At 57.7% G+C, this 22082-nt stretch overlaps 1 protein-coding gene across 1 annotated transcript in view; it reads left to right on the forward strand.

The window, feature by feature from the left end:
* The window catches only part of TMEM132E (transmembrane protein 132E), a 54192-nt gene extending 33228 nt beyond the window's left edge, over positions 1–20964 (forward strand). The window contains exons 2-9 of the mRNA XM_064582120.1: positions 8319–9249; positions 10653–10799; positions 11042–11234; positions 12099–12242; positions 14556–14761; positions 16607–16895; positions 17833–18024; positions 18886–20964. Coding sequence (XP_064438190.1) covers positions 8319–9249; positions 10653–10799; positions 11042–11234; positions 12099–12242; positions 14556–14761; positions 16607–16895; positions 17833–18024; positions 18886–19938 — 3155 coding nt within the window. The 3' untranslated portion in view covers positions 19939–20964. The remainder of the gene's footprint in view (positions 1–8318; positions 9250–10652; positions 10800–11041; positions 11235–12098; positions 12243–14555; positions 14762–16606; positions 16896–17832; positions 18025–18885) is intronic.
* The last annotated feature ends 1118 nt before the right edge of the window (positions 20965–22082 follow it).

A 22082-nucleotide genomic window follows, 5' to 3' on the forward strand; every position in this document is an offset into this window, starting at 1 on the left:
CCTCCACGACCCACGACGGGAGTGATTAGTTCTCATCCACACTGGCTGCTCCCAGACCAGCCAAGGCTCCAGGCACACGGGGCCTCAGTGTGAGGGTTGAGAGGGGGACAGCCCCACCCTGACAGAGCTGCCTTGGGAAGGGGTATAGCAAAGTGGGGGAGGGAGGGACAGTGGGGCTCAGGGGGAGGGTGGACAGCCCAGACCCCAGACCTCAGGGAGGCCCCCATTCCTATGCTGGGCTCCTCCTCAAAGAGGTGGTTTAGGGCAGCCCCAGCCTTGGGTGGGGACATACCTCTATGGACCAGCCTATATGGCATCTTTGTCAACTCAGAGAAAGACAAGCATTTCTGCACTAGGCGCTGGGCTTGATGAACAGAGCCTGGGGCTGGGTTTAATCCCCTGCTGGCTCCCTGGGCCCAGCATCTTTGTGCAAGACCCAAACTATTTCCCAGGATGTGGAAGCCCTGTCCTAGCAGATAGGGGAGGGCAGTGTTCGGGGCCCACTGGGCCCAGCTGTCACCTCCCCTTTATCCCGCTGACCCCGGCTTGGTCCAGAACCCACCAGACTCCTGCACACATGGCATCTGTCCACGCCTAGGTCACCCATGCAGCAGGCAGGGCAGGGACTATCCGCTTCTCCTCGATGAGGCCCAGAGAAGGGAGGACACTGCCTGACGTCACACAGCAGATTTGCCGGAGGTATATTTCAGGGCCCCCCCAAAACTAGTACTCCTTCCAGCCTTGTGCCACTTTTGAGCTCCCTGGGACGCTCTGCTCCACACACCTATCATCTCTGTACTTGTCCTTTTTAACTTAAGAGACACTGACAGATGACCTGCTGTGAGCTAAACAATGCATCAAGTGCTAGAGAAAAGCAGGTCAGCACTTCTCTCCTCAGAATGAAATAACCAATAAGTATTGAATGAATAAACAAATGAACACTGAGCACTGACTCTGTACCAGCAATTTGCTTATTTAATCATGACAACGTTATGAAATACGTTCTAGGATCCTCATTTTACAGGTGTGGAAATTGAGGCCCAGAGAGGTTAAGTAACTTACCTAAGTTCACACAGCGAGGAAGTGTCAAAGCTGGGATCTGAGCGGGGGTTTGTGTGGCCCCCCAACCACACAGGTTCTTTCTTTCTTTTCTTTCTTTTTTTCCCCAATTTCCTTTAAAAAAAATCTTGGAATAGCTTCAAACACTTTCCTTCATTTTTAATGACATTTATTGTTTCCTTTCTAATTTTACAAGCAATACATGTTCATTGCAGACAACTGGAAAATACATCAAAGCCTAAAGTAAAAAATAACAATCACCCATAATCCCCACCCCCCAGATATAACCACCATTAGCATTTTGATGTCTTTCCTCCCAATGTCTACATCTTTTTATGTAAAATTGGTATCACACCGTATAGCCAGTTTTACACCCTTCTTTGTTTAGTTCAAACTATTTTGTGAGTATGTTCCCATTGGAGTCAGTATTTTTTTTGAAAACTAGATCTGTAATGGCTGCGCACATCCATTCTTAAGCATTTGCTTTTATTTAACCATACCCTGCTTTTGGCCATTTAGGTGTTTCTAATTTTTTACTAATAAATGTAACATCACAGTGAATATCTTTTTACATAAATCTTTGAGCTGATGTCTACGTACGGGATTCCCAAAGGGGAGTCCCTGGGACAAGGAGCATGAACAGTGTCAAGGCCTTTAAAGCATATTTTGAAAGTGCTGTCTAGAAAATTGTCTAGTGTACCCTCTGACAGTAAGTAGGGTGTGCAGATGTCCCATTCCTTAAAACCCTTGCTAATACTGATATCACTAATTTAAAACACAAAAACAAAAAACTTCACTCAACCTCACTTTGGCACCCGGCTCCATGGTACCTGGTATATTGGTTGATGATTCCCCGTTTTGCTGATGGGGAAATGGGGCCTCAGAAATGGCATGCTTCCCTGGTGAGATCTAACCCATTAGCCAAGGAAGAAGAGCAGGACTGGAACCCAGGCACCCCTCCTCCCGGCCAGAGCCCTCTTCCAGGCACCCTCAGAGGGAAGCTTCCTTCCCCGAAGCTCTCCTGGGCCAGAGATGTTTTCCCCGAAGTCCCACCCCTGCTGTGGGCCTAGAGGTTTGAGCTGGGGGGTGGGGGGGCTGTCACTGCACAAAGGCCATCCCTGTCAAGAGTGACAGTGGACACATGGACCCTAGGATCCTTGCCACCTGCAGCAACCGTATCTCTTGCGGCCTCTCATTCATTCCTTCATCCGTTCATAGATTTGGCACTTGTATATGCCAGACACTGTTCTAGACTCTGGGTCCTTCATCATCCACTGTCAGCAACACCAAATTATGTCATACAAGTCACAACCTTCAGTGTCTCCCAACCCTTCCTGCTTAGCACTGTTGTTTTCCAAAGCCTGTGATAACAAGGCCTGGGATGCTTGATAAAGATGCAGACGGTCAGGTCTCTCCCCTGGCGATTCGGATTGTGTTAAGCCTGGGTCCAGCCCTAGAGTCGGTTTGCTCTTGTTTTGTTTGCTCCTGCTGAATCTTACATTCAGGCAAGTTCAGCCGAAGGATCCCCCGACACTGACATCTGGTGTGGCCCTTGCAGGCGCACACGCGCGCGCGCACACACACACACACGTGAGTAACCAAGCCCCCTCCCAGCACAGCCCAGCGCCCTCAGGCCCTACTAGCACACCCTGCCGTGTCCCTCAGCCTCAAACTCACCAAAGCTAATGACAATCTTTTTTTTTCTGATTTGCCAGCGATTAGTTTTAATTTTGGGACAATTAGAGGTAGAAGCAGGAGGTATCTGATCTTGATTAGAAGCAGGGAGATGGCCAGAGGCACCCCCATTCCCAGGCTGCCTGGCTCTAGCCTCCATGTAGATTATATTTTCAATCGGTTTGGGGGGCGGGGACGGGGGCTAGCCTGTGTGCCTGGAGAGAAATTGGGAAGGTTTTGTGGGGGTGGCCAGAGGCCCCTGCTGTGCTCCTAGACACCAACAGCCAGCCTGAGATGAGAAAGGAGGGCCTCTGGCCTGCGCAGGTGCCCCAGGCCTTATAAGAGGGTAGAAGGGAGATTCGTGAACCCAGTGTCTGCCCATATCCCAGTCCAGCTGGAGAAGCAAAAGCATAAATAAGTAGGTGCCTTCTGGTGTTGGGGTTGGCCTGAGAGGTCTCTGCACAGGTGAAGGAGCACGTGGGCCGGCATCCTGCCTGCAGGGGGCATTCACAGAAGTGACGGAGGAAACAGTTCGATGGTCATTTGCAGCTCACACTCACACCAGGGCCACGCTCCAGGTCAGTCGGGGCTGAACAGAGCCAAGGAGTAGCAAAGTACCATCCAGGTGGCTGTGGGGAGAGGCAGTGCCAGGACCAGGCATGGAAGGATGAGGGGACCCCACACCCCATCTCCTGTCTTCTTCTCTTGGGTGCTAGTGGGTCCAGTCCAATGCCCTTGTACACAGGGCCAGTGAAGCCTCTATTCACACCATCATCTCTTTCTGGAACAAGAAAGAATGAAGGCTGCTGCCTCTCAGCTGAGCATAACCCCGAAGCAGCCCTGGGTTGGTGCTCCCCAAGGGGCTGGGCAGATTCAGGCCCAGGGAGGTTGTGGGGGAGGATTCCAGGAGGATGGGAGTGCGGGCTGTGGCATCCACAGGCACCCCATTCTTAGTTACCACGCTGTAAAGAGCTGGGTGTGCCTTCCGGGGTTGTGGGAAGGAACTTGCTCGGATCAGCTGGGAAGGGTCACATGCGAGGTATGGTGTCAGGAAGGGGCTGGGAGTGCCTCGGCCACCATCATTATCCCTGTGTGCAAGGCCCGTGCGACCCCAGCCCATCTTTTTCCCCTGATACGGTGTCTCCTCTCATTGGGGAAACTGAGGCTATGAGGGGAACACATAGCCAACTCCCTGTGTGAGTCTGCTTGGGCGGCCCTCCCAAAGCGCCACAGGCTGGAGGGCTAAAACAACAGACACTTGCTTCTCAGTGCTGGAGGCTAGAAGTCCGAGGTGAGAGGGTCAGCGGGGCGGGTTGCTCTGGGGCCTCTCTCCTTGCCCTGCAGATGGCCACCTTCTCCCTGCGTCTTCCCGTGGCCTTCCCTCTGCGCGTCTGTGTCTTGATCCCCTCTGCTTGTAAGGATACCAGTCATATTGGGCCCCACCCTAGGGACCTCGTTTTACTCTAATCCCCTCTTTGCAGGCCCTGTCTCCAAACACAGCCGCACTCTGAGGTCCTGCGGGTCAGGCCTTGCATGAATGAGTCGGCGTGGGGGTCACAATTCAACTCATAACACCCCTCATGCGCCCGAGAGGATGCGGAGAAGCCATTTCTAGAAGGAGAGGATCCCAGGGCTGGGCTCAAACGCCTCAGGAGGCCCAAGGCTGTGTACACAGAGGGGAGCCCGGCTGCTCCTCTGTGGGGAGCCGCTCCAGGGGGGGAGCCGAGGCCCGGCAAGCCTGGCGTGCAGGGCGAGCGGGGCCCAGGACACGAGAGTGGGAGGTGGGGGCCTGGAGGGCAAGTGCGCTGGGGAACAAGTGGAGCGGGGTGAGGGGCCAAGCGTGGCCGGGGTTTAGAGCCAAGCCTGAAGACCCGCTGTGTGTGGGCTGCCTGGTGTGGGGCCTGAGGGGCAAGTGTGCAGCCCGGGTTAGCAGCTCTCCCTCTGTTGGGGATCCGGGCCGCCAAGTCCCCCCGTCACACCCCTACAGCACCTCAGAGCCGTGTAGATCTTCCCCTCCCCCATCTGTGGCCCTTCCTTCCCCGGCCGGGCCCTGCTCCGTGCTGAGATGCAGGCCAGCGTGCACACACCTTCCCACAGAGCGTCCCTGAAAACCTGACCTGTCTGCCGACAGCTCCGCAGGTCTCACCTTCCTCCCTTCTAGCCCCTGCCACCCTAGAACTCTTCCAGGGCCTCTCCCACGTCCCTGGGGAAACCGAGGCCCAGAGAGGTCCAGCAACTCCTTACTCAGGCTCCAGAGTAAGTGAACACAGGAGAACAGGGGTTAGTGCTGCAATCTCAGAAACACTCGCCTCCCCCACAGCGGAGGCCTCAGGGCCCGGGAGGAGAGAATGACTCATGGTGGTGACTGGAGGGGGTGTCGTGTGTCACGACAACGTAAATACAAAAGCCATAGCACCCTAAGACTGTCTCTTCCGGCTCCCCTTTCTGAAAGCAAGCTGTTTTCTTAACACAAGTCACTCCCCCTTTCAGAAACTCAGATTCCTTATCTGCGAGGCTACCGGCCCTGCGCCAGGACCCCTCCCCCTGAGCGGCCACCCAGTCGCCTCTGCTGCAGGAGGAGGCACTCTTACCCCACACGGCACCCCCGTCAGTGGTGGGCAGCTCATTCCGAGAGCCCCACTCATTCCACAAAACTCTACCGAGGGCAGAGGGGTGGTGTCCAGTCCCTTCCTCCATGCCCCCATCTGCTGCCCACCTGGTGGTTCCTGCCCCCACTAGGCCTCCCAGGGGTCCAGATGGCCCACCGTGGGGTTGGGACAGTGAGAGAGTCCGAGGGAACTAAGCGCCACTCAGCAGCCTCTGGGATGTCCTGGGGACGGTAGGCAAGGCAGGGCCGGTGGTTATGATTTCGGCAGCCCCATCCTATGCACCCCGGCTTGGGGGCAGTGAGTGCTTCCAGCTGCAGCAGCTGCCCTTCTCCAAGCCCAGTGGGACAAGCACGGTGGCCCTCCCCGTCTCAGCCCTGGCCATCCTGCCACACAGAGCAGTGCCCCCCCTCCTCCCCCTTGGCCTCTTAGGCAACATCCCTGTGAAGGAGCCAATGTCACTCAGTTTCTGATGTGGGAACCAAGGCCCAACGTGGGAAGTAACTTGCCAGCGAGTGTCACAGGGAAAACCTTGAACTTGAGTCTTGAAATCTTTGCCTGCTTCCTGCTGCTTCCAAAGCAGTTGGCTGGTTCCTTGTGCCCTGGCTCAGATTGTTACCCTGGACCCCAACATGTGTGACTTGGGCCAGCCTCCCCCCGACCCCGATGGCAGGGGTACCTCGGAGACTCCTGGGGTAACTGTGGGGTGGGGATTCCAGCCAGGAAGGCTCTCCCCATCTCTCCAGACATCTTCCTGTCCTCCTCTTGAACTTGGCTGCCCTCCTGTACCCCACCACTGGCAGCCGGTGTACCTTGCAGGGTGCAGAGCATCCAGGGGGGAAAGTGGCCCAGGAACAGAGTTCTCCTGGGAATGGAAGAAGCAGTCTGGTGGTCAGAGCGTGGGCTGCACCCCCATGGGTGGTCTCCCCAGCTGGTCCTAAGGGCCACTCAGAGAGAGCCCTAAGTAGGTACATGAGAGCAGGTGCCACTCCTCTTAGATCACCTGACCCAAAGGGCCAATGCCCTGCACCAAGCCAAATACCTTTTTTTTTGAATGAGGAAATTAAACCACAGATTTAAAAAAATAAATAAAAAGGACATAGACCCAGAGCCACAAGAGTCTCCAGAGCTGGGAATTTTTAGTTCATTGCCTTTATGAGGAATTGGCTATGAAGGTTTGTAGAACTGTCAAGGTTTCATTGATGGTGATAAAATGATAAATGTTCATCAACTGCAAGTAACCACTATAGCGTTGATTAGGAGTCTCCTCCTTGGGACACAGGTCCACACAAATCACTCAGCATAAATCAGCCATGATTTGCTGAAGGCTTCCTCAGTGAACGGCCTCACAGATAACTAGCTTCCATACAAGACAGAATGAGAGGTTCCCTCTGAGAAGGAAAATCCCAGGAATTGAGGTCATATCCTGGAGGGCTTCATGGAGGAGGTGGCATTGGAGCTGGCCCGCGGAGGAAGATTCCTACCTGGACGTGTACAGTTAGGAAAGAAGAGGATTTGAGTCAGAGGGCACAGCATGAGCAAAGGAGGGGAGATAAGGTGGCATCAGCGAGTGCTAACGCCAGAAGTTGTCCAGTTATGCTGGCAGCGGGGACTTGGAGGGAGCAGTCCTGGGGAAAGGGGAGCCTGAAACCCCATTGTAGAGGACCCTGAGGGCCACACTCAGGCTCAAGGTGAATTTGGATTTTGTTTTGTAAGCAGAAGGGAGAGATTCTTTCATAATACTTACAGATGTGGGCATTGTGTTGCACAATTGAGAGTTTTCTTACTTGATTCTCGAAAACAGAACAATGACAGCACCACATCCTTCAAGATCAGCATTATTATTATTACCCTGATTTTTAAAGGTGAGGAAAGTGACTCGGGGGTCCATGGAAAGATCCAGAACTGCTTCTCAAACCTCAAACCCCCACATCTTGTTCCTTCCTATTCCTTGACAGTGTCCAACAGGAGTTGAGCCGGCAGCGAGGGGCCAGCCAGGTCCCATTTGTGTCCAGGGCAAACACATCACTCTGCTGCTGTGGAGGGGAGGATATGCCAGGGAGGCGGTTAGGGGGAGAAGGGAGACCCAGTCATGCCATGTTACGTTGTCATAGCAACAGGATCCAGGCCAGAACTGGGGCAGGGTTCTGGGGATGGAGGACAGGGGTAGCTCGGGACACACTACAGAGTCAACAGGTGGAATTGCTAGAATTTGGCAGGGTCCTGCATGGATGTGGGGAGGGGACCAGAGACATCAGATCCAAGGCCCATGTTGGGTTTGGGAGACTGGGGTCAAATTCCCTGCATGTATAGTGACATGGGGGCAGGGAGTAGGGGGAAATAAGGGATATCTGAGGGCCCTGCCCCATCTGAGGCAGCTGGAACAGGAACGGGCTTGGCTTTGAGAGTCAGGTGGCCCTGGGTTCGAATCTTCGTTCTGGCCCCTGTCCCTCACGTGACTTGGGTAAGTTACTTAAGCACTCTTCACCTTGACTTGTAAGATATAAGAATAGGCTCTCAAAAAAGAGAAATTATTGATAGAAAATGGATTGAATCCAGGGAGATGGTAGAATACCTAGCTGGGAGGATCCATCTGAGGATCAAGCAAACTAATGCCTGCAGAGCGCTGAGCAGGTTGTAACGGCAAGAGTCCGAACTTTCCCGACGCCACACTCGGCCCTCAGCCCTTTCTACACACTACTTGGTAAATCTTCACGAGGCAGAAACCCATTTTATCCTCATTTTTCAGATGAGGATGCCCAGGAATAAAACCTCTCTAAAGCCTCACAGTGCTTTGCGGTGGTATTAGGTCCACCCCCACACTGGGGCAAAAGAGGCAATGGCGAGGGGACAGTTGTCATGCCAGCACAGGGCGGGCTCAGAGCTGATGCCCCCTGTGGGGTGGGAGGCTGGGGTGCCCTGCGGTCCCAGCACAGCCTCTGCTGACCCCTCCGGGCTCTTGCCTCTGTCTGTCCCCAGCCTCCGGCCGCTCCCACCCGGCCAGCCCCAGCCCCCCAGGGCCGCAGGCCAGCCCAGTGCTGCCGGTCAGCTACCACCTGTCGCGGACGCGACTGGCCTTCTTCCTGCGGGACGCGCGGCCCCCGCCGCCTGCGGTCGCCAACGGCTCCCTGCAGCGCTCCGAGCCCTTCGTCGTGTTCCAGACCAAGGAGCTGCCCGTCCTCAACGTCTCCCTAGGGCCCTTCAGCACCAGCCAGGTGGTGGCCCGGGAGCTGCTGCAGCCGTCCAGCACCCTGGACATCCCCGAGCGCCTGACCGTCAACTGGAAGGTGCGGGCCTTCATCGTCCGCGCCCACGTGCCCGCCTCGCAGCCCGTGGCCCAGGTGCTGTTCTACGTGGCCGGCCGCGACTGGGACGACTTCGGCGTCACCGAGCGGCTGCCCTGTGTCCGCCTGCACGCCTTCCGGGACGCCCGGGAGGTCAAGAGCTCCTGCCGCCTCAGCGGGGGCCTGGCCACCTGCCTAGTGCGGGCCGAGCTGCCCTTGGCCTGGTTCGGGCCCCCCGCCCCCGCCGCGCCGCCCGCCGCCCGCCGCAAGTCTCCGGACGGGCTGGACCCCGAGGCCGCGGGGGAGAGTCAGCAGGCCGAGCTCTATTACACCCTCCACCCCCCGGACGCGTCGGGGGGCTGCGGGGGCGCCCGTCGGGGGGCGGGGCCGAGGCCGGTTGCCCGCGCCGAGAGCCCCACCCAGCACCCCCTGCTGCGCATCGGGAGCATCAGCCTGTTCCGCCCGCCCCCCAGGAGGACCCTGCAGGAGCACCGGCTGGACAGCAACCTGATGATCCGCCTGCCGGATCGGCCCCTCAAGCCTGGGGAGGTGCTCAGCATCCTCCTCTACCTGGCCCCCAACTCCTCCTCTCCCTCCAGCGCCAGTGTGGAGCATTTCACACTCAGGTAGGGGGCTTGTGGGTAGAGGGGTCTGCCTTCCCTTCCGAGGTCAAATGCATAGCTCGCTCCCTTTAGGGGTGTGCCCACACCTGCCTGGCCAGCACCCTCATCCTACCTCTTCCGTTTATCGCTTGAGAAACCTCAGGAAGACATCTTATTTACTTAAGCCTGTGTTCTCATCGGCTTGATGGCAACAAAAATTTCTGCCCGACCTCTGTAGCTCACAGAAATGTCAGTTCCCACAAGCATAGGTGTCAAAATGATAGAACGGAGTTGGAAGGGCCCGGAGATGTTAGCTGGCGCAACTCTCCCATTTTACAGATGAGGAGACGAAGGCCAAAGAGAAGAAATGGAGATCAGAGAGCAGCCCATTGGCTGGGAGCCAAAGATGAGCAGGAGTCTCGTCCATGTGTCAGGACATTTGCCCAATCCTGGAGATGGGAGAAAACATTTCAGGAGTCCCAGCCTTTTCTACACCCTGAACGGGATACAGTTTACAAATTCAGAAATACCTTAAGTCGTATCAAGGCCCCACCAAAATATTCCCCCCACCCCAGACATTATGCATAGGACTCAAAACATCACCATTAACCTCCGACTTCTTTGAGTTAAGTATTGCCCTCTTTCCTGAGTGTACCACCTTAAAGTTCAGATATTCCTGGAAGGGATAGACCTGATCCAATGATTAATACCTGAATGTGAATATGACTTAAATCACTCATCACAGATTTGGGGCTGCATTAATAGGAGTAGAACATGTAGAATTAAGGAGGTCACAGTTCTGCTTTAGTCAGTATTAATCAGTATTTAGTAGAGGCCACAACGCCTGTGTGTTCAGTGTCCAGAGGAGGATTGCAAGGGTTGAACCCTAGTTGCAAAGATTGACTTGAAACTATGGCAGAAAGTAATAATTAGAGGAACTAGAGATTTTAGGCCTGGAGAAAAGAAGACTCAGGGAACACGTGCTTCCCTCCTGCTGTCCAAGGAACTGATACAATTGAGGCGAAGGAGAGTTGTTCTCTCTTGCCCCAGCAGAACCCATGACTGTTAGACTTCAGCTAAATATAGGAAAGGCATTTCTAGTCTTTAGGGGCTTTCTGAGAATGGAATTGGATGTGTGCGGTAGTGAGTCCCCTGTCACTGAGGTATGCAAGTAGAGATTTGATAAGAACTTGGCAGAGAGATATGGTAGAAGCAATTGTAGCCTCCACGGAGGGTCGGAGGTTTCAGCTACATGATACCAGATTCCCCAGGTTCATCTCCAGCGTTGAGTCCAAGATAATTTACTGAGGTCATTTACTCACCTACTCCCCCTACTCCCAGCCCCAGCCTAGGGGGGAGTGGCCAGCTGGGCAGCCACTGGGACCTAGGCTGACCGTCTCCCTCTCTTTCTTCCCACTTTGTCCCAGGGTGAAGGCCAAGAAGGGTGTGACCCTTCTGGGCACCAAGTCACGGAGTGGTCAGTGGCACGTGACCTCGGAGCTGCTGACGGGGGCAAAGCACTCAACAGCCACCGTGGATGTGGCCTGGGCCCAGGGCACCCCGCTGCCCCCCTGGTAAGCACCTCTGTCCTCTCTGAGGACAGCACCTGAAGGGGTGGGGGCATTCTTGATGGAGGAAGCCAGGCTGGCAGAAGGACAGGCGCTCAGGTGGTGGGGACTCTGAGGTCCAGGCTGGGGCACCTCAGGTGGCTCAGAAGGCCCCAGCAGGCAGGCTGGGGGTCCCACCAGGGATTTCAGAGCTCCTGGCTGCTCCCAGCCCTTCCTCCTGGGCTCTGCTTCCTGCCCCAACCCTGCAGGGAAGGCCAGGGGCCCCTGGAGATCCTGCAGCTGGACTTTGAGATGGAGAACTTCACCAGCCAGTCGGTCAAGCGGAGGATCATGTGGCACATCGACTACCGCAGCCCCAGCGCCCAGCCTGACCTGGAGCGGGCGGTCACTGAGTTGACAGTCATCCAGCGGGATGTCCAAGCAATCCTGCCCCTAGCCATGGTGAGCGGGGCGGTGACTGGCCAGTGGATGCGTGCGTCTGTCGCGGGTGTGTGCGCATGACCGGCATGTGCCCCGCTGAGCGTGCATATGGATTGATGTGTGTGTACATGTGGGCCCGCGCCCGAGAGTGTGAGTGCCTCCTGCACCCAGGTGTGCCTGTGAGTGTAGGGGTGTGTGTGTGTGTGTATGTGCACGCGCACTCACTGGAGGTGGGTGGTGCTCTGTGCCTCGTGCTGGAGTAGGACAGCAGATGCTCAGGGGGACAGAGGTGGAAGAAGTCACCGATGGAGAAGCCACTCAGGGGAGGCTTCCTGGAGGAGGTGGCTGTGCAGTTGAGCTTTGAAGGACATGTGGAAGGAAGGGCTCATACAACCAGAGACGGTGAGGAGGGTGCTCTAGACAGGGGATCACACGGACAAAGGTGTGGTGATGGGAATGTGAGTAGTTTGTTCTAAGGCGCGGTGGATGGGGGAAGGGTGCCATGGGTGGTAAGGCTGGAGGGATCGTCGGCAAACAGCCCAAGGGTGCCTGGAATGGCCGGGCAGATGTGTTGGATGCAACTCCGTGAGTGCGGAGGAGCATGTAAGGTGTCAAAAGAAGATGATGGGGCACTGGGGACTGTTTCCTGGCGGTGGGCTGAGGTAGACCAGAAGGCTACTGCAGGAGGCCAAGTGAGCAGAGTGTCTGAGAAGACTCTTGAGACTGAGCGGCTGCACCTCTCCGCACATGTGTGCAGATGTCCCCAGGGGAAGGCTGAGCATCTGAGGAGTAGGGCAGCCAGGTGCCTGGGCCTTGGCTGGCGTGTCCTGGGAGAGCAGAGGACCACAAGTGTCCCCACTCAGCAGAGCCCCACCCTTCCTGCAGGACACTGAGATCATCAACACGGCTATTCTGACTGGCAGGACAGTGGCCATCCCGGTCAAGGTCATCGCCATCGAGGTGACTGGCCTCGTCCTAGATGTCTCTGCCTTGGTGGAATGCGAATCTGACAATGAGGACATCATCAAGGTGGGCTTCCTGGAGGTGGGAACCCTGGGAAGAAGGCCTCAGACCTTCAGGGGGAGTGGAACTCCAAGCCAGAGGGGAATTGGCATCCCAGGCAGCTTCCTGTTGCAGGCAAAAGGAGGAGAAACGTGGTGGGTGGGGAGGTACCAGTGGGAATAGCTTCAGGCATCCGTGGCTGGTGGGGGTGAGGAAAAGCCCCGGGTACTACTGGTCCTGGAGGGCTTCCTGCAGGAATATGAAAGACACCATTTGGCAGGCAGAGGGGAGAAGGCAGTGTTGATAGCCTGAGCTCAATCCAGTGCAGCAAGTGATGATTGAGCCCCTGCCTGGACAGACACTGGGCAAGGCAACTGGGTGGGGGGGGGGGACTCAAGGACACACCCTGACGCCCTGAACCCAGGTGCTGGTGCCCAAATGGAGGAGATTCAGCTCAGAGCGGAAGCCCCAGAAGCATGGAGTGAAGGTTGTGTAAGAAGTTAGGCCAGGAGTGAAGGTTGTGTAAGGAAGGACCCACTCAAGGCACACACACCCCAAATCCTCCAACTCCTGTGGGCCCCTCCCACAGCTCCCTCGCCAGAGACCCACTCTGGGCCCCAGGTCCTCACAGCCCAACAAACAGGACAGCCATCTGACTCAAATGACCCAGTTTGCCACCTCCCCAGGAGGGCCTTCAGATTTGCCCCTTCGGACAGCCGTCTCAGGCAGTGGGACAGACAGTGACGCAGGGGAGTGGCAATCCTGGTGTCAGTGTGGTGGGTGAGCTGTTCATCAGGCCAGCTTCTAGCCGGTGCCCAAATCAGATGATCAGACAAGGGAGTCTGTTCCCTGAGCCTGTAAATAGCTCAGCCTGAAGGAGAGCAGGAGGAGTGGGCCGTGGGTGTCCTTCTCCCTCAGGCTAACTGGGGCTAGCCTGGGGTGTGTGCACTCTCTCTCTCCACACTCTGCCCCAGATCCCTCAGGTCTGGGGAGCTGGAGCCTCACCTCATCCCCCCCCCCAGGAAGAATGCCCCCCAGGTGAGCCAGAGCAGATGGCTTGGTGCCACACCCCCATCCCCTGCAGAGTAGAAGCCTTGCCCAGGCCTGTGGGGCTTTCCAGGGCTGGCAGGCTGGGACAGGAAAAAAAAATGGACCTGCTTTCAAAGGCCCTCATCCAGCATCTGCCTCTGCCCCCCAGACTCCCCCACTCCCCGCCTCCAGCCTCAAAGTGGACCAGAACAAAGTCTTGACTGCTTAGATACCAAAGGGAATTCACAAAGATTCTAAATGGAATTTGTTTCCACTCTCAATGAAATACGCTCAGGTTCTTTATGGAGTTTGCAAACACTCCGAATGGAATTTACCAGCCTTCAGATGGAATTCTCTGCCTTCTGAAGTGGGAAATGAGCATTTCTGGCGGGGCTGCTCTCCCACGTCCTACCACCCCCATCCGAGATGGTTAAGGGAGCTAGCAGGAGTTTAGGAATAGCCAGGGGCTCATCAGAAATGAGCCACCGTGCTGGCACCCTCCCTGCCCCCCACCAGAGCCTTCGGAATGTCGAGCCCACCAGCCGCATGATTAGACCCTCCCCAAATGCGAGGGTGTGCACCCATGGGGGTGTACTAGCAGGAACACCTCAATGCATTGCACATGAGATTCACTCCAGAGTGTGCCAGGTACATACTGGTCACACTTGACGTATGCACACCCACCTACATCTGTCCTGAGTACTGCCACAGGTGTTCCCCGAGATGTGTTCGGCAGGTGCGTGGTCATCCAAGGAACCTCTAGGAATATGAGTTGGGGTCCTGGTGGGCATGCATTTGTAAAAGCTGCACCCACTGGTAGCAGCCATCCACCTGTCTGTCCTAATTTTTCCTCTCCCCATCCCCACCTCCACCCCTGGCTAGAACCATCCCCGCACCTGAAATGAGCCAGCTGTTTATTTTCCTGCGGCCGCAGGGCCAGATGGGCCGTGGAGGAATCATGGGTTCAGACATGCCCCTCTGTACTGTGGAGGCTGCCACCAAAGACACCTTTGCCAGAGCACCAGCCCAGGGGCCCCTCAGCCTGAAGGCTCCTCTGAGGTGTGGTCTGCCTCATCAGAAACAGTCTCCTGTAGTCAGGTGCATGGTGGCTCCTTGCCAGGGAGCAAACACCTCCCATAGAAGCGCTGAGAGATGATCTGTGAAGAAATAATGGGAACAGGGACACCCAAAGCTGACACCTCCCAAGGGAAATAAATCTGGTGCCTCCCGCCCACCCCCGCTCCTCTCTTTCAGCCCACAGGAGGCCCTGTAGGGCAAGCCATGCCAACCAACCTCCTTCCCCCTCCCCAGGTATCCAGCAGCTGCGACTACGTGTTTGTGAGCGGAAAGGAGTCGCGCGGGTCCATGAATGCCAGGGTCACCTTCCGCTATGACATCCTCAGTGCCCCCCTGGAAATGACAGTCTGGGTCCCCAAGCTGCCCCTGCACATCGAACTCTCGGACGCACGCCTCAGCCAAGTGAAGGGCTGGAGGGTACCCATCCTCCCTGACCGGAGGTACAGCCTTCCACACACAGTGGATACTCGGCATACTCACAGGTGGACACAGCCCTGGCCCATGGTCTGATCCACATATGTGTGTAAGACCCTAGGTGTACACAGGCTGCAGGTCGGTTGGGCAATCAACAAACTTTTATTGAGCAGCTACTGTGTGCCAGACACTGATGGGTGCTTGAGACATGGGGTGAGTGTGGCCAGTGCCTGACCCAGCCAAGCTCTGGGTCTATCAGGGAGACCGTCCTGTACGTGCCACAGGACACAGTAGACACAGGAAGCCCTCTGTGCGGGGAATCAGGTGACGCAAAGGAGAGAACCGCCTCTTCCTTTAGGACAAGTCAAGGCAGGCTTCCTGGAATAGGTGACTCTTGGCTAAGTCTTAAAGAATGAGTAGAAAGGAGTTGGCTGGGAAGACAGGATGAGAGAGTAGCCAGGCCACAGACAAAATGGAGCAGACACACAACACAGAAGCACATACACCTATATACGTGTACCTCAGCCTGTGCACACCAGGGGCACACTCGTGAGTGCATCAGCCCAGGCATACAGTGACTCACACCAGGCTCCCTTGCTGAGGGGGACCTCACGCACCTGAGTGTGCATCTCTGGGGCATGCACTCCACTCGCCCCTCACTCTGCTGCTGGAGAGGGGAGCCGGCAGGGCAGAGGGAGGAAGAGGGGCGGGCAACTAACAGGGGAGGGGCTGGGCTGGGGGAGAAGCCGGTGGCCAAGGGATAGCTGGGCTCGGTTCAATTCTACAGAGATGAGGAAAAGCCAGACCGTGTGGATCAGAGCCTCTCAAATTTGAAGGTGCACATGAGCTCCCGAGGAGCCTATTAAAGTGCACATTCTGATCCCGTGGGTCTGGGAGGGGGCCTGTGATTCTGCCCTGGGCCCAGCTCCTGGGCCAGCTTTGAGTCACAAGGGTGTAGTGAACTCTGAAGGGAGACAGGCTGGGTTTAAATCCTGACTGCTGTTTACTAGCTGGGCAACCTTGGACTACTTACACAATGTCTCTGTGCGCCCCGTTTCTTCATCTGCAAATGGGCACGTTGACACCTCAGCGTGGTTGTGAGGATGGGTTAACCCAGGTAAAAGAGCCCCCTGTAAATGGATATTGTAGTTGTTTGATCCATCCACAGCAGTAGCAAAGCACGAGCTGTGTCCTTGGCTCGCTCTTTCCAGAGCATGCTCTCCTGACCGCGGATCTCCTGGTTTTAGCATCTTCGGCAACCTGGATAGGCTGAATTTCCCGAATCATCCAGTCCTGGCTCCCTTTTGCTTATTGGTGCTTCCCTCAGTTTACCTCTCTCCTCTTGGGTTTTCCTATAAGCAGCAAGAGGAACCAGGCCACACATTCCACGCGGTGCCTGGAAATCTCCTCAGCCAAATATCCAAGTGCATCACTTCCAAGTTCTGCTCGCCCCCAGCTGCAAGGGCACCCCCCAGCCAAGCGGTCTGGCCCTCTGAACAAGGAATGCCTTCACTCCAGTTTAGAGTGGAGAACAGGGCCAGGCGCCGGCTTAGCGCTGAAAAAGAGACCGCGCTTGTCAGGATCGGACCCCAGCTATTGTCAGGCATCGGTGAAGCCCCACAGAGGCCGAGAGGGCCAAGGGGTGCGGGTGGGGGGGCAAGAAGGCCCCTTTCTAGGAGCGAAAAGGCTGGGGACTCCTGGCTCTAAGCTGGTCGGAGACAGAAGGAATGGGGCTGGGGGGGAGGCTGCCGTGTGCCCAGTGCCCACCCATAGGAGGCGGGGAGGAGCCTGCAGCCCACACGGGTGAGGGAGGTGACTTGTGCAGGTCAGGGGCAAGCGGGGAGCCCTGAGCCCCGGCCTCCCCACCCCAGGTCGGCCCGGGAGAGCGAGGACGAGGACGAGGACGAGGAGGAGCGGCGGCAGAGCGCCAGTCGAGGCTGCACCCTGCAGTACCAGCACGCCACCCTGCAGGTCTTCACCCAGTTCCACACGACGTCGTCCGAGGGCGCTGACCAGGTGGTCCCCATGCTGGGCCCGGACTGGCTGGTGGAGGTCACCGACCTGGTCAGCGACTTCATGCGGGTGGGGGACCCCCGAGTGGCACGCATGGTGGACAGCAGCACGCTGGCGGGCCTGGAGCCGGGCACTACCCCCTTCAAGGTAGGCACAGGGGCACTGCGTGGGCAGAGAACACAGACGTCCCTGGGACAGGGTTTCTAGGGCCTCGGCCTCTGGGATCAACCCCAGCAGTCCCCCAAAACACACTTTCTGCCCCTCAGCCCGCCCCCACCCCCCCGCCTGAAACCCCACCATCAGAGGTAAGCTCCTTTCACTTCCGCTTGGCAAAGGATCTCCCTGCAAGCCCGGTCGACTTTTACCAACCCTGTATGGCTCGGTGTGGTCCCAGAGAGCAGGTGTGGGTGAGAGGAGGGGGCTCAGGAAAGGGAATTCAGGGACCTAGGAACTCAAAGCTGACCCTCCTCCTCTACATCTGGGTGCCTGGGTAGAAATCATCCCTCTAAGAGATGGTGAATAGTGTGACCCATTGGCTAGAATCTGTCTGCAGATGTATTTATCTGTAAAGCAACTGATCCAACATTGAAACAATTGGCAGCTCTCTCATTTTTAAAAATCTAGACTTCTGGTTTTACAAAATATGAATCTGGCAACCCTGGGCCTACATTCCTACCTGGCAGTAACTGGCTAGAGTCAATACTGGTGCCCCGCCCCCCCCATGAGCACAAGTTCTCCTATTTGTCACAGTCCCCACCACTCCCTTTTGTCTCTCATTGAGGCCAAACATCAATTGCTATTCATCACTGTGTGGGGCTATTGTTTACCTTAAATTCTGCCCACCTCTTCTCATCTGTGTTCCTGCTTGGCTCCTGTGAGCCCCTGGACCCTGATTTCCAGCTGCAGCCCTAAGGCAGAGCCTAAGAGTCCAGCCTCCCAGCCTGCCACCCCCCACCCCCACCCCTCCACCCGGCCCTGCACTCCGGGCCTCTCTTCCAGCAGCACTGGGACTCCTCCGTGGCTGGGAATCCTGGGGGGTGCTGCTTTCCTGGCCTTCGCTCACCCCTGCCCCACTCTGCCTCAGGTGGTGTCCCCACTGACGGAGTCTGTGCTTGGGGAGACGCTGCTAACAGTGACGGAGGAGAAGGTCAGCATCACACAACTACAGGCCCAGGTGGTGGCCAGCCTTGCCCTCTCCCTGCGGCCCAGCCCAGGGAGCAGCCACACCATCCTGGCCACCACAGCCGCCCAGCAGACCCTCAGCTTCCTCAAGCAGGTAACCGGATGCCCAGCCTACCAAACTGGGGGCTTGGGGGTGTGGAAGGAAGAAGGAAACTCCAGTCTGTCCTTGTGCCATCAGTCCCCCAAATTCAGGCTTTAATGGAAGCTCTGCCTACCCTTGGTGCCCAATACACCTGGCTCACCCCATTCTCCTGCCATCTGCACAGGGAGTCTGGCCGCCTCCACCCCTAGGAATTACCCCCCCATCTCTGGAGCCCCAGCTGCAGCCCCACACGCCGGGGCACAAGACAGAGGTGGAAAGGTGACAGGCAGGAGCACAGGGAGCAAGAAGGCAGGTGTTGAGCACTGAGCCAGGAGTCCCCCTGCCCCTAACTTGCTCCATGACCACAGGCCAATCCCTTCTCTTAGGGCCCTGCTTCCTCATCTGTAGGGAAGGCAATTCTCAGAATGTTTTAACAGAGGAGAAGGCTGGGGTGGGGTATGTGTTCTCAATCTCCACATGTCTAATGGGGATGATCCCAAGTCAGGCATGGAGATACGGGGTTCCTCCTGCAGCAAAAGGGACTCGAGGTAGACCCAAGGCAGAACATACGTTCAGCTCATCAAGGGGAGAAGGATGAGTGGACAAGGAAATTCTTAGGGCAATATGAGGCCATAACATACCCCTTACCTGCCCACAACCTCCAGAGGAGGACTTCCTGCTCCCACAATTGTTCCTAAGCACCTGCCACTTGCCAGGCATGGTTGCAGTGCCGGGAATACATCCGGGAGCCAGAGTACCGCAGTCCCTGTCCTCATAGAGCTTGGCATCTGCTCAGCACCTAGCGGTGAAGCCAGCCAGGACTAGCTCTCTGACTCCTGTCCCCTTCTCCTCCTCCTCCTCCTCTTCCTCCAGGAAGCCCTTCTGAGCCTCTGGCTCTCCTACAGTGATGGCACCACCGCCCCCCTCTCCCTCTACAGCACCCGGGACTACGGGCTGCTGGTGAGCAGCCTGGACGAGCGGGTGGCCACAGTGACCCAGGACCGGGCCTTCCCGCTGGTGGTGGCGGAGGCTGAGGGGGCAGGGGAACTGCTGCGTGCCGAGCTCACCATCGCCGAGAGCTGCCAGAAAACCAAGCGCAAGAGTGTGCTGGCCACGACCCCTGTGGGTCTGCGGGTACACTTTGGGCGGGATGAGGAGGACCCCACTTATGACTACCCAGGGCCCAGCCAGCCGGGCCCCGGTGGGGGCGAGGACGAGGCCCGGGGAGCCGGCCCACCGGGCACGGCAGTGCCGGCAGCCGAGGCCCCGGGCCCGGGCACCGCCAGCCCCACCGTGCCGCCCACGGAAGACTTCCTGCCGCTGCCCACCGGCTTCCTGCAGATGCCGCGTGGGCTGACGGACCTGGAGATCGGCATGTATGCGCTGCTGGGCGTCTTCTGCCTCGCCATCCTCGTCTTCCTCATCAACTGCATCGTCTTCGTGCTGCGCTACCAACACAAGCGCATCCCGCCCGAGGGCCAGACCAGCATGGACCACTCTCACCACTGGGTGTTCCTGGGCAACGGGCAGCCGCTGCGGGTGCAGGGGGAGCTGTCCCCGCCCGCAGGCAACCCGCTGGAGACCGTGCCCGCCTGCTGCCACGGTGACCACCCCAGCAGCGGCAGCTCGCAGACCAGCGTGCAGAGCCAGGTGCACGGGCGGGGCGACGGCTCCTCGGGGGGCTCGGCCCGGGACCAGGCTGAGGACGCTGCCAGCTCGCCCACCTCCAAGCGCAAGCGGGTCAAGTTTACCACCTTCACCACGCTGCCCACGGAGGAGCTTGGCTATGACTCGGTGCCCGCTGGCGAGGAGGAGGAGGACGAAGAAGACCTGGGTTGGGGCTGCCCGGACGTGGCGGGCACCACGCGGCCCACTGCGCCCCCAGACCTGCACAATTACATGCGCAGAATCAAAGAGATGGCATAGAGGCGCAGTCCGCCCAGGGGTTGGGCTCTGTGTGGGCCACGGCTGGGAGCCATGCTCACACCGATGCAGGGCGGCTGAAGTGGATTTTGTACTCCCTGCCCCTGCAGCTTTGCTCTGTGCTGGGCAGCCGCCTACCCCACATGGTCCTTCCCGCCACTTCACCCCGTACCCGATTCTGCCACCGAAGGTGGAGGGCTCCTTCCTCAGGAGCTTGCTAGGAGGAAAGCAATCCCAGCCCTTGTTCTACACTTTCCAGACCTCCTCCCATCTTAGACAACCCCCTGCCCCAAAAGTGAGGCATGGAGGCCAAGCTTGGGGTGAGGCGGGCCCACACTGTGCCCCTGCCCCCCATGTCCCCTGTCTTCCCCCTGTGTGGGGGGGCTTTGGGGGGTCTTGTGTCACAAGCTGCACAAAGACTTTTCTCAAACCACTATTCAGGGATTTCTGTCCTGCTGGGGGGGAGGCGGCGGCTGCCTGCCCTGCCAAGGATCTTGCTGTGGACAAAATATCGGGAGGATGGGGGGACACTTGTAGCATCTGCTGGCTTCCAGGTGCTCCCCAGCCCCTTCCCAGGACCTGGGAGCTGACCCTACAGAGGAGTCTTGGGCCAAGCCGGGCACCTTCCTGAGATCTCAGGACTCCCTCCTCTGTCCCCACCAGCTATGGGCAGGGGCCTAAATGGGGAGGAGCCCTGGGCCCGCCCCTAGTAAGCCACACCCCAGCACTGTGGTCTGGGCGGCCCAGGGAGGCCGGGTCTCCCTGCTGAGCCCAGAGCGAGGTCAACACTGCGCCTTAGCCCTGCCCCTCCTGCTCTGCTGACCACTCCTTCCTCTTTGCAGGGGCAGCCACCCATCCCCCCAGGAAGTGGAATCTGGTGGGAGGGGGAGAGGGTACGAGGGGATGCTGTGGAGGACCTTGGGACGGGCAAAGGCAGCAGGGAGCCGGGCGTCTCCCCTACCCCTCTCAGCCCACCGCCACTTCTCTCTTGGGTTCTACCCACCACTGTGTCGGATTTTCTTAAATAAATGGGGGTGACCAGACTGGACCGGAGCAACGGCTCCTGGAGAACAGAAAGTGCATAGTGCCCGGCTCTGTGTCTCGTCCTTGTGCATGCGTGCACACGCACATGCACCCGCACACGGTGGACACGCTAAATGACATGAGATTCAAAACGCGGCTGAACCGGGCCACAGTCCTTCTGCTCCTCCAACATCCACATCCCTTCAGACCCTCTAGGGCTGAGGGGCTGCCCTCCTCAGGAGATGAAGGATTCGCTGACCCAGAAAGTGCCCTTACAAAGAGGCATCTCCTCTAGGAGTTGCCCTGATTGACTTGGGAGGGTGGGGCAAACCTCAGGGACTCCAGAGAAAAGGCTGGGGGGGGCGGTGGGGCGGGGCACAGAAGAGTAAGGAGATGGGTGGGAAAGGATTGGTGTGCACACCTGAGCTCACTCTGGACTCTTTCTCCACCTTCAGCCCATCCCCCAGAGCAGGTCCCTCCCGCTCACTGTCACTGTCACCGCTCAGGGAGGCTGCCCGTCTCCATGGAGGAAAGCCTGGGGGTCTCTATGGTAGAGAGCCAGGCAGGAGAAAGCAAAGGCTGTTGGGTAGGCCTCTCCCTCTCAGCAGGCCAAGGGCTAGCCCACAGCCTGTCAGGGTACATCTGGCCTGTGTGTATGCACAGGGCCTCCCATGGCCCTGGGTCACCACTCCCCAGAACGGGCAGTAGCCCGAGGAACGGAGGTGAGACGGGGGGGCCTGGCCAGAGGCAAGAGCCCAGCCAAGGCTGCCTGGCCAGCCTCCAGGGCCCCAGCCAGGGAGCTACAGCCATCAACATCTGTCCCACAAGGGACCAGGGACAGGCCTAGGGCTGCACTGGCACCCACCCCAACATGCTGTTGCCCACCACGGAAGGAAGCCTGCCTTCCATAGTCATCTGCTCAACGGATCATGGCAGCCCTCGGGGTGCTGTGAGGACCAAAGCTCCTAGCACAGACCCTGCTCAGAGAGGCTCTCAGCAAATGAAGTTTCTCAGGCCTTAACGTTCAGGATCCATTGGTTTACTCAGCACACTAAGCTCCTACTGTGCATCGGGCCCTCCCGGGGAGCATGGAGGCAAACCCAGGGGCCTGTCCCCTAGGAGCC

Source organism: Mirounga angustirostris, unplaced genomic scaffold, assembly GCF_029215605.1.
Source record: "Mirounga angustirostris isolate CCGP_5_RB_7025 unplaced genomic scaffold, mMirAng1.0.hap1 SCAF_17, whole genome shotgun sequence".
NCBI classification, from domain to species: Eukaryota; Metazoa; Chordata; class Mammalia; order Carnivora; family Phocidae; genus Mirounga; species Mirounga angustirostris.